The sequence below is a fragment of the Sminthopsis crassicaudata genome, chromosome 2 (genome assembly GCF_048593235.1).
Source record: "Sminthopsis crassicaudata isolate SCR6 chromosome 2, ASM4859323v1, whole genome shotgun sequence".
Lineage (NCBI taxonomy): Eukaryota > Metazoa > Chordata > Mammalia > Dasyuromorphia > Dasyuridae > Sminthopsis > Sminthopsis crassicaudata.
Window position 1 is genome coordinate 424,954,847 of NC_133618.1, and position 12,627 is coordinate 424,967,473.

Genomic DNA, 12,627 nt, shown 5'->3' on the forward strand with positions numbered 1-12,627 from the left:
ATTATGGCAGTAAGGATGAAAAGGAAGTTTATATTATCTCATCAAAATCAGAGTTGAAAAAGGAGAAAATTCAACTCCAACTCCAATCCATCTTCTAATTATGGTTAATCAGCCTCATTGTAAACACTGGGAGCTTAAAAATCTCCCACTATTCTTTTGGCTAGAAAGCTTTCCAGAAAGGGGAAAGGGAAGGACAAAAATTCTCTGATTTGAGAAGTCCCAATCCTTGAGGAATATCTAGGTTGAGAAAAACTGGAAGAAAAAAAAAAGCATCTCACACAAAATAATATGATATAGATCCAAGATCAGATTGGTCATTTGAGAATTAAAGTCAGGCATCTGTAAATCAAGATATGGATATATAGAGATCTAAAATAGTTAAATACCAATTCAGAAACAGGTAGATGGTACAATGAATGGTTGGAGCATTGAACCTAGAGTTATTAAGATCTAAGTTCAAATTAGGCTTCAGACACTAGCTGTGTAACCCTAGGCAAATCACACTCAGTTTCCTCATCTGTAAAACAAATACCTGCCTTCAGCAGGATGAGGAGCAGATGACATGCTCTACATACAAAGTTCTTAGCACAGTGCTGGCATAAACAGGTTCAGAGAAACCTGAATTCAAAATTTTCTCAAAGAGTTATAAGTTATGTGATCCAGGCAAGCTAGATATTGATAGAATGAAATACAGGCAACACCCTTTGCAAATCTTTAAAAAGTACTATATAAAATGCTAGCCATTATATTTTTAAGTGCCTTGCCCAAGGTTACAAAAACAGCAGTGACAAGAGATTCAAATTTGGTTCCAAATGCAGGCACCTTTTCACTAAACCTCAGTTTTTCAAAACTGACTCTCTCTGGGTTATCTTTCTTATGTATACCTGACCACTCCTAAGTTTCCTTAGATTAATCTTTAACAATAGCTTATCCTCTTTATTAGGTAATTGTTTTGGTCCAGACAGATTCAGATTGAATATAAGTTAAGTAGCAATCATTTCAGCCTCCACCAGAAACCCTGAGGGTCTTCCTTCCCAGATATGGATTTATTTATTTATTTATTTTGACTTTGTAAAAGAGGAGATTCTTTGCCTCAGTCAAACTGAGACCTGTTGAAGACCTTAGTTTAAAGGGCCAAGGTCTTCCATTGAACCCAGGGCTATCTCCAAATAGTCCCTTAGACCCAGATGGCTCTGGAGGGGAAAGTGAAGCAGGTGACCTCGCACAGCCCTCCCTCACTTAAATCCAATTCATTTGTGTGTCCTGGCATCATCTCCCCGAAGTCAAGGGCCTTTTCAAAAACAGAAAACAAACAAGAACAACAATTGTGCCATTTCTAACCTCACAATCTTTTACTTCCAATTCCTCCTCCTCCACCAGGCCATAGCTACCTACTTTATCACCTTTTCTCTTAAATGAGCAATAGCCTCCTATTTAGTCCTCCAGCACCAAGTCTCTCCTATAGACTCCTATAAAAGTCCATCCTATAAACTGCTCCAGAGGAATTGTCCTTAAATCTATGCACATTGTGACTTTCCCTCCTAAAACAATTCCAGTGACTCTCTGTTGCTTCTAAGATAAAGTGGAGACTCTTCTGGTTTAGCTTTTAAAGCCTTCACAATCTAGCTTCAAACTATCCTCCAACTATACTGGACATCTATGTCTGTGATCCAGTCAAAAAAGGGCTTCTCTGTTCACACACACATAAGACTCCAACTTCTATCTTTCTGCCTCTACTTTGGCAGATCCACTTATTCTTAAGATCACTATTCTTTTAAGATGCATGTTCTACATGAAGTCTCTCCTGCTACTTCTTGCCACCCCCAACCTCCCACTGACAAATATTGGTGCACTTCCTACCCTCAAACTACTTCGAGTGACTTCTACCCAACCCCTATAATTTTTAAATTACACATAATATGTACATAAATATATGCATTACACACGTATGCACATGCATGCAATATATGTTTATCCTGTGCATATTTATATATTAAGACTTTTGAATTGGGGTACATTCCTTGTGCCTGGTATCAATGCTGGGCTGAATTTGATACTAAAATAATTTAAAATATTTTTGTATTTAGGTATCAAAATAATGGTCAAATTCATAAACAGATGGAACTTTCAAACTGTTGTTTGCTGATACTGTATTGAATCTTTCTGAACTTTTGCGTGGAAATATAGATACAATATTATTTCCAAACATTAAAAGAAAAACAATCCTATGAATCAACTTTTTTTCTATAAACATATTATTTCCCATTCTCCCCCTCCCTTGTGTTTCAATTATTTATATCAGAAGGGGATTAGGAGGAACAATTTTATAGAGATCTAGTTTTCCCTTAGGTATTAATATCAAATTAATTTTAATATCATGGCTAGAGAGATCCTAAATGCCTAAAGGTTTCACAAGTCTATCTTCTTGTTTCTACTAAAGTGGAATGCTCTTAAAACATCCCAAGTAGAAGATATGTTAAAGATAGTCAAAAAAGATTAACAGACTTATTTTGATAAATGTATATGCCTAGAGTTTCCATCTGGTATCTAATGCAGTAATCTCCAATAAATGCATAATGAACAGGAAATACATAAATTTGAATATCAGTCCCTGGCACCTACCAGCTAAATAACTTAAGATAATTCCCTGAATCTGGCTTTCTCCATTTGCAAAATGGGAACAATACATGACATTAACCTACCTCACAAAGTTGTTGTAATTCCGAAAGTGGTACATTTTTATGAATTATTTTTCATCATCATTATTTGGTTATCTCAAGAAACAGGTTTGGCTGTGTGAGAAAACATCTCTCAATACAGAATTTACAGAATTATGGAATATATGAATTTATGGAATATGGAATTTATCACAGAGACAAGAATACTCTATTATATCTATAGGTTTTATTTTTCTTGGATGAAGGAAGGACTTGGAAATATAAGGCACCACCAGAGGGTAGCATGGAGTTTTTGTGTGGTGACCTCAACTTCAGAAAACCCACTTTCTTAATAATCACTTAAATCTTATAACTTTAGTACATTTTTAAAATTATTATTTATTATCAGCTATTTGGCTAGCTGAATTCAGATTAATTTTTTGACCATGTATGAAAGGATAGGACAAGATCACTTCTTGTTCTCTGTGCCCCTGAGATTACACTATGATCTTTCTAATTTATTTCTAACTTATTGCTCTACTTTATCTCCTACACTTTTATACAAATTTTATATACATATACCTAAGCCCTTTCTACTCACTTTTACAAAATTCCTTTGAATTAAAAAAAAAAAGTTACATTGCTACAAATCTGCTCTCATTTAAATTTCCTCATTTGTACAGAACTGGGGACAGCTAGTTGGCACAGTGGATACCAGACCTGAAGTCAGGAAGACCCGAGTTCAAATTCAGCCTCAGATATTTAACACTTCATAGCTATGTAACCCTAGGCAAATCACTGGGCAAAACCAAAAACCAAAAAGTTGTAGTAAATAGTTAGTTGTTGCTAATATTGTTTATATGAATAAACATGAGAGCATGGTCTAGGAAACCTCACTCACACTGGGGTCAGAAACCTCTTTAGCCCAAAATCATCACCAGAGCAATGTCCAGGAGTATTACAGGCACAAAGAAGGAATAGGAAGAAAAGTATAAAAAGAAAGGGGATGAGGATCATAAGGGAAGAAGACAAAAGGAGAAACAGAATGCTAAGTCAATGGCCAAGCTTTACTTTAAATAATCAATTTCAGTAGCACTTGGGTCTGCATTTGATTTTAACAAAATCTATAAGGAACTGAAGGAGAATACACTGGACAATTTCTTGGCAGAGTTCAATGTGGAGAAGAAAAGCAAATAATAATAATAAATCAATAAAAATAAAGGAGGACCAACTCAATTTACTATCTCATCTAAAAGTATTGCTCCTACCTGCCATAGTGTATTTTTCTTTGGGGACTCATCTTCATTCTGATCCTCCATAACTGATGTGTTCTATGGGAAAAAAAGGTTATTTTGATTATGCTGATTTTTTCAATTTCTAAACAGCTACTCATATCTAGAGTTATTAATTAGGAAAAAACCCCCACAACTAAAGTCAACAAGCATTTCTACATATCTTCCCCCAAAACATAAAGACAGCCAATTTGCCATTGCATATTCAGGTTGCAGCTAACACATGCCCGCTAGCTTGGGGGTGGAGGAGGTGGGCAAGTTTGGGAGGCATGCTATCTTTTTCATCATTCCTGGATTAGTAAGTAGTTTTATCATCAAAACAAGCACACATTTCATTGCAGCTCTTTTCAAGCCTGAGCATGCTCAGTTGAGAATTGAATTGATAAAAGGAGCTAGCCTTTCCTTAGTCATAAATGAATGCCTTTATTTCTGAGAGAAATCCTCAGTGTTTTCCAGATTTTTATAAGCAGCAGTTAGATGACTCAATGGATAAAGTCCTTCCTGGATTTGACTCCTACCTCAGACTACTGGTTGTGTAAACCTAGGAAAAAGTCATTTAAGTTCCTAGCCTCAGTAAAAGGAGTATAATAATAGCAACTATTTCAATAGCAAGTTATAAAGTTTAAGGCATGAATAATAAACAATAATTTTAAAAAATTATTTTTGCATATTATCTGACTTCTGATCTATCCAAATATATCCCCCAAAGAATTAGAAATGACAGTGCATTTAGGAGCCCTTTTTTTGGTCAGCCTTGCTTCCCCAGAATATTACCACAGGGCAGGGTCGAAATTCCTTTGTGTTGTCTAACAAACACTGAGAAAGAAGGGGAGGAGAAGGGACTCATGGCACAGATGGGGGTAAGTTGGCTAAATTAACAGGTGTTAACCAGCTAACAGTCTGGTTTTCCTTGGTGGGGGGAGTCATCTATTTGCAACAAATAATATTAGTTCTATTAAGAAATACGGTATAGTCATGATAAGGCCCTTAAAATCATTAGGAAAGGACTTGAATATGGAATAATGGAAGATAAGACATGGATCTTCTTAGGTTATTAAGTTATTAACTAGGTTATCAAATTCAAGGGCCTTGAAATGGCATAAGGTTTGTCTACTTTCTTTCTTCTCAGTCTCATTCCAGCTCTTCCAAAGTTACCAGCTATCAAAATCCAATGTCTTCTCTCCATCCTCATTCTCCTTGACCTCTTTATAGCAGTTGACACTATTGATCATTCTCTTGATACTGTCTTCTCTCTAGGTTTTTGGGTCACTATTCTCTCCTGGTTCTCCTCCTGCCTAATGTGAGAGCTCCTTCTCAGTCTTCTGATCATGATCTTCATCCAGATCATATTCTGTAACCAAAGACATCCTTCAAGATTCTGTCCTAGGGCTTCTTTTCTTCTCCCTAGAATAATCATTAGGTAATCTTATCAGGTCCTTTATCAGCTTCCATTTTAATCACCATATCTATGCTGATTCTCAAAATTTATCTATCCAGCTCCAATTTATGCAGACATCCAATCTCCCTCCTAAAACTCTTTCAGACATCTTGAACTGGATGTCTAGTCAACATCTTAAACTCAACATGTCCAAAATAGAACTCATATCTTTCTTCCAAACCTTATCTACTTTCTACTTCTCCTATTAAAGTGGAGGGTATTACCATCCTCCCAGTTCCCCAAGTTCACAACACAGGGGCCATCTTTTATTCTTTTACCCACTACTCCAGCCCCCATCATATTCAACCTGTTGCCAAGGTTTGTGGATTTCAATTTTGCAACATCTTTAGAATACTCTCCTCCCTACAGACACTCAGAAGCAAGCCCTCTCACAATCTACTTACTGCAAGCCTGATAATGACTGTCTCCCTCAAGTCTCTCCCCACTCCAATCAATCTATTCTCCACACAGCCAAAGTGATTTTCCTCAACTGTAGGTATGATCATGTCATCTCCCTAAGTCAATAAGCTCTAGTGACTTCCTATTATCTCTTCAGATCAAATACAAAGTACTCTATATGGCAGTCAAAGCCCTTCATAACCTAGTACCTTCCTACCTTTCCATTTTTTCTTATATCTAATTCCCTCACTTTGGGAGTTCCAGTGGCATCTGCTTCTTTGCTGTTCCAAGAAGATGACAATTTCTTTGTCAATTTTTTCTGACTGGTGCTTCTCATTCTTCATTTCTGCTTACAGGCTTCCCTAGCTTCCTGTAAGCCTCAACTAAATCCTCTCTTCTACAGGATAGGAAACTTTTCCAACTTGTTTTAATCCAAGTGTCTTTCCTAATGATTTCCTACTTATTCTGTATATAGTTTGCTTTGTATATATTTGTCTGCATGTTGTCTCCCCAATTATATTGTAAACTCAAGCAATCTTTTGCCTCATTTTGTAGCCCCAGTGCTTGGCACAGTAGGCTCTCCATAAATATTTACTGATTTATTGAGCCAAAAACAAATAATATAACAGAACATAAATAATGTTAATATGTGGTTCTCTAGGTCAGTATGCAGGTTGCATACAGCAATCTGTATGTAGAGGTCACCATTTTTATTTAAGTTTGACAACATATCTAATCCAATCTCCTATGCAATGAATTCCAATCACCAAGTTCAAGGTGACCCTTGAATCCCTTCCATTCAATCATTCCTTAACTGAAGCTTTTTCTTTCTAAAAAATTCAATACTGACCAAAGAGAACTTTAGTAAAGGAAGAGGCAAATTGTACTTTTAACGAAGGGGAAGGAAATAAATATGGCATCTACTCTGGGCCAGGCATTGTGCTAAACACTTTTTGATTTATTTTCATTTCAAAAAAATATTTCATTTAATCCTCACAATAACCCTTCAAAGTAAGTGTTATATTTATCCCCATTTAACAGCTGAGGTCACACAGCTAGCAAGAGGCCCAAATTTGAACTGGAGACTGACATCAGACCCAGCAAGCATTTTATCCACTGTACTACCTATCATCAGTATTATATGTAATAGCCATTTACAGGAGAAGATGATGCTTTTTCAGTTCTAAAAGGCCTTAATTCTATGGCCTATATACATAATTTAAACTGAAGCAAGAGTTTTGGAAACAAAAGGATGTGTATTTGAATCTTTTATTTGTACTACACTGTCCTATTAAACAGCATGGCAAGATGCCAGTGCTTAGAAATTAACATATGGTATTATGCTATCTTGATGGATTTGTGGTGACAAATATCCTATCATTCAATTTCCTTTCCTTTACATTCCTATTCTATGCTAGGGACATCTTTAGTTATTTTCCACAAATGATATTTTCCACTGGGTTCCATCAAAACATCCAATATTTACTTTTGCTTGCCAGTTACCTTCTCACCATCTGCCTTGCTAGGGTGTGAAATGCGCTTATTCCTATACTATTACTTGTTTCCAGTTTTAATCTTAATCCAAACAATTTGGGCACTGCTCCAGGAAAGACAATCTACTCCTTATGATCCACTCATGATCTCACAACTTTGTAGACATTAGTGCTTAAACTCTTTTTTCTATTAACATATTATTAAATGATAAAATGAACTACATAGAATTACAGAGGAAACCTAAGTTTGTTTTTTTCTCATCCAAGAGCAAAGTCCCCTAGATATCTATACATGGAACCCAGATTAAGAACTGTTTTACTCCAAAATGCCCTTTGCCCTTCTCTGGCCACAACCACTGTCTCTTTTTCCCCTTTATTAAAATGAAATTGCCTTGCTTTTCAATACTGCTTTGGATATATTAAGTGCTTAACTTTTTTTTTTTTTAATTCAACCTGTAAGTCACAAAAATCTTGACAATATCATTTTCTCTCAAAAGGACTTCCAATAAACAGCATGACAGGACTAAAGCCACATTCTAGTATTCTACAAGATACTGCCAAAAAAATAGTTTTGTGGGATATGAAACAAGAAACTTGAATTCTTGTTGGGGTATTTCTGAAAAAGCAGACAGGGTATAAAGGAAAAGGAAAAACTTCTGTCCTAATTCTCACTCCTCAGAAGTGCTATTCATTATTTATTTCTATATCCTTCCAACTCCATTTATCTCTGAAGACTTATTAAGAGTTAAAGAAATTTCAACTGTACTTAATTAAATTCTATTTTTATAGAGAAATATATTATTCATACTCCTTTGGCTTTTTTTTTTGGGGGGGGGGGTTGGGGTTAAGTGACTTGCCCAGGGTCACACAGCTAGGATGTGTTAAGTGTCAAGTGTCTGAGACCATATTTGAACACAGGTCCTCCTGACTTCACAGGCTGGTGCTCTGTCCACTGTCCTAAGCTACCTTTGGCTTATCTTAACAAGCCTTCCTAGCAGGTTTGCAAAGAGGAAAACTATGCCTTTTCCGGCAGAATTGCTCTCTGGAACACTCAGGCCATAATATACACCCAACTCTTACTTTAAGCAAGTGTTGGGAGGAAAAAAGGAAATTGTATTGGAAAATATAGTAAGCTACTTACTTTTCTATCTACACAGGTTAACTTTATCAGCTTGAAATACAATGGAAAGAGAGAAATGAGAAGAATACAGTTCCCTTTTGCAGGCCAATTTGGGATAATCATGATTTTTAATCCTCAAAGACAAGTGGAGGCAAAATGTCAAGCTTCTAAATTAGACAAGCAAAGATGCTGAAACTCCCAAGGAATTAGGAAACTCCCTCAGTTAAAAATGCCTGTAAAGAGGGAGAAGCCTTGGTCACTACAACATTTGGGAAGGGCAAGTTCTTTGAAATTAAAGTAGCTTACTTTTACTCTCTTCAATTGCCTTCTCTGAATATCTATCAGAAGAAAAACTTGGAAAAAAAGGTTGAAAGTGAAATCTCTCCATTTTTCTACTTCAATAAAAGATTTAATATAAGAAAATATGCCTGTGATAAGAGTCCTTGATTCAGAATTCAGAAGACATTCCAATCCTGGCTTTACCTTCCATTTTTATTAGCTAATGGCCACAGAACTTTGGACATTGACACATTTTCTTTACATGTTTTCACAGCTTTGACATAGAGATAGTATGACCTGGCCCATCTATTATTTTACAAGGTTGTTATAAAGATAAAAAGAAAAAATTAAAGTGAAGTATTTTCTAAACTGTCAAATACTCTATGTAAATAATCTAAATTGGAGCTAAAAGATATTAACACTAGGGGAAAATCATTCTCTGGTACTCTTCAAAAGATAACTGCATGATGGCATGTTAGAAGCAAAGATGACATCATAATTGCTTTGGATTGCAGTGCCTTGGGTAAAACTTGGATTTCTGTAAAATTACCATTTACATCACAGAAATTAGAAGAAATTCATTTAAACAAGTAGAACTACAATGACAGGAAGTTAGCCTTTATAACTCTATAGCTCTCCTGTATCTAGAACTTTTTTTTGGCTGAGGCAATTGGAGTTAAATGACTTGCCCAGGGTCACACAGCTAGGACGGGTTGTGTCTAAGACTGAATTTGTACTCAGGTCCTCTTGACTTCAGGGTTGGTGATCTATCCACTTCGACACCTAGCTGCTCCCTGAATCTAGAATCTTATCTTGTCATTTCATATGTATTTTCTGATGATTAAAAAAAAAAAATGTCTAAGATAAGACATGAACTATAGTGTGTGTATATTTCTATTTTGGTATTGGTGTTAGGCTTATTCTCAAGATAGTTTTCCTACCATCCAAAAGTAGTAACAGTACCAGCAGTTATTTTCTTTGAATGGCTAAACTTAATGTTCTTGTTATTGATATATACTAAATATATGTGCATATATATATATATATATATTCAAAAATGAATGCATTTTTTCTAGTGACTTCAAACTAGCAAAAGAAGAATGTGTTCTCATTTTTAAAAAATTCATAAAACTTTTTGTCAAGGAAAGAGTTAAGATGGTAGCCCCATGGCATGCTGGTACAATTCCACAGTAATATGTCTTATATAAAATCTGTCAGCATTTTTTTTTGGTATCACTTCCCTAATTGAAAGATCCTTTTCATTGCTGGCCACCACATTATTTCTGAAATGAACTTCTAGAATGGTCATCCCTAACTTTTCAGTTGTAGCTCCTAGATTATTTGCTTTCCCTTTCTCTTATATACCAATATAATATAGGGACAGACTTGTAATATCATATTTCACCAGCAGGTGCCACTAATAGATTGATGCATTAAGTCAAAAATTCCTAAGTTCAAAAGTATATAAAAAGAATTAGTTCCCTAGCTCCCAATTTGTAATCAAGAGTTATAAATTTAAAGGTCTGTATTTTGAGGATGGGCTAAAAAGGCATGGCCAAGTTCATATCTATGCTCATCTTTGAATGTGAAAGGGCAATGGAACAGAAGAGTCAAACCCCCGCAGCCACCGCCGCCCCCCCCCCCCCCAAACTACAAGAAGACATGATGTGAATTCACCTGGTTTCTTTAAAATAGAAAAGTTAACAGTATGGCCTTATCAAAAGCCTAGTTATTTGAGTCAATTCAATTAAAATAATATTCAATAAACTCAGCATTGGGAAATACAAGAAAAAATATAGTCAGATTTTTCTCTCAAGGATCTTACTGTGCATTGGCAAAGCATGTCCATAAATGAGTAAAACTAGGGAGTTCTGGAGAGACCAATGTATTCGATGGGAATGAGGGAAGGGATACAAATCAAGGGAATCGGGATAAAACTAAGACTAAGACTAATTTATAAAGAGGGTACTACCTGAAAGAGAATAGGTAATTCTGAAGAGAAGCAGCATGCCAGGACTGTATGGATGGATAATGGTAAGAAATCATGTCACACCACAGAAAGTCCAGTTTGGCTGGAATGTAAAGTTCATGAAGAGGAGTTATAATGAGGCTAGAAAGGTGGGTTGAAGGGGCTCAAGTTTGTGGTAAAGGACTTTAGATTTTCTCTCTGAGGTACCAAGGGAGCCCCTGTTTTTGAGCAAGGAAGTATGACCTTACCAAGATTCTCTTAGCAGTTTTGTGAAGATTAAATTGGAGAGGACAAAGACAGGTAGTAGAGAGAAGAATTAGGAAGCTACTATAGTTATATATGAGCTTGAATATGGGTCCTTGTGATTTATTATCAGTAAGTGTTTGATGTATACATCCATTTAATATACCTATATACCTTGGGGTCACATATAAATTTCTTGGGCAAAAAGGGGTCAAGAATGGAAAAAAGAAGTCCTCATTTAGACAAATAATGATGAGGGCTAGTATAGCTAATTCAAGATGAGGGGAGGTATTGGGGTTTGAGAAGAAACAACTATTTATGAGGATGGTAATACTTAGGTGAGTTGTCCATCAGGGCTAGATATGTATATTTGAGTCAAGTGAGTAGAGATAATTATGATGAAAATGTGGATGGTAGAAATCAGTGAAGAGATATAGAGGTTATCTATAGGAAGGAACCCAAATAAAAATATTTTAATTATTCTAATAGCAAATAAATTGCCAAAATAAGGGTAAACACTGGTGTTTTTGAAAGATAATACTAGTGAAGAATCAGAAAAATAGGATGTACACATAATACCACTGCTCAACATTCCTAGGATAACAGGAAACAAAGGAGAAGCAACTTGGAAAGTTCATTATATTTGGAATCTGACCACCTAGGATCAAATTCCATCTTTACAATTAATTGTCTGAGTTAAATTAACATCTCTAAGTTTCAGTTACATCATGTGTAAAATGAAAAGATTGGAGGAAGAACAGGGGACCAATCAATCGATGGCTTCTAAATTCTTCTAAATGTAAAGCTACAATCTTGACAAAAGTCAAGCAGTAAAATCTTCTCATTTTACGGATGAGGAAGCAGGTCTCAAAAAGTTCTGTTTTGGTTAAAGTCACACAACAACTCAGTGACGCAAGCAATCTAGGTATCTTGACTTCCAAAATCCAATGTTCTTTCTACCCTTTCACAATAAATACAAAAATTATTTATAGAAGTCCCAAGAAACAAGAACATCTTTCATCTGAGTAAGTTTAGGAAGCCCAAAGATGCCGATTGCATCATACAAATAATCTGAACATATACTTTCTCTTCATTCCCAATAATGATTGGGGGAGGGAAGAGAAATAGGGTGGGATATTTTAGTATTTCTATCCATTAGATTATTCATGTGAGTCACTAGTGAACATCTATAAATATATTTGGCACATTTTAGGGTTAAAAAATGGGGAAAATTTCAAAAAACAATACTAAAATTTCTGTTGGCAGTTGCAAACCTATTTGTGATTCATCAAATATGACCTGCCTAAGGGAAATTACTGAGGAGAAATTACTGTCTCACCTCTTTATCCACCACGTATCAACTGTACTTTATTTCAATTCAGATCACTTGTAAAATGACTTCCAAAAAGTTGCTTTCATTTAGGCAGATAAAAGTTAAGTAGTTGTTAGGCACTCTAAGGGGAACAGGAGGTGGAAGCCATGGAGACAGATGTTTCTGGGATTCCAATTCAATTTATTCCCAATCAACAAAGCTTTAGAATAAAACTTTAGAATATATTTCCATATAGAAATGATGTTATAACTAGTGGCTAGAAATATAATCTTAATCCACATAAGGATTCCCTGACTCAAGTTGGGTGGTTTTTTTTTTTTTGGCGGTAATAATGATGTCAGATCACACCATTAAGTCTGAAATGCTGCTTTAATTTATTTAGCTGATGCATTTATAATAACATT

The 12,627-nt window shown here is 35.5% G+C and overlaps 1 protein-coding gene across 7 annotated transcripts in view; it reads right to left on the bottom strand.

Annotated features, from left to right (window-relative positions):
* Positions 1 to 12,627, bottom strand: part of FBXW11 (F-box and WD repeat domain containing 11) — an 80,178-nt gene that overhangs the window by 24,774 nt on the left and 42,777 nt on the right. For 4 of the 7 annotated variants that reach the window (XM_074292062.1, XM_074292059.1, XM_074292063.1 and 1 more), the window contains one exon: positions 3,926 to 3,988. The exons of the other annotated variants lie outside the window; for them this stretch is intronic. In XM_074292062.1, the coding sequence (XP_074148163.1) occupies positions 3,926 to 3,988 (63 nt within the window). The remainder of the gene's footprint in view (positions 1 to 3,925; positions 3,989 to 12,627) is intronic. 7 annotated transcript variants of the gene reach the window in all.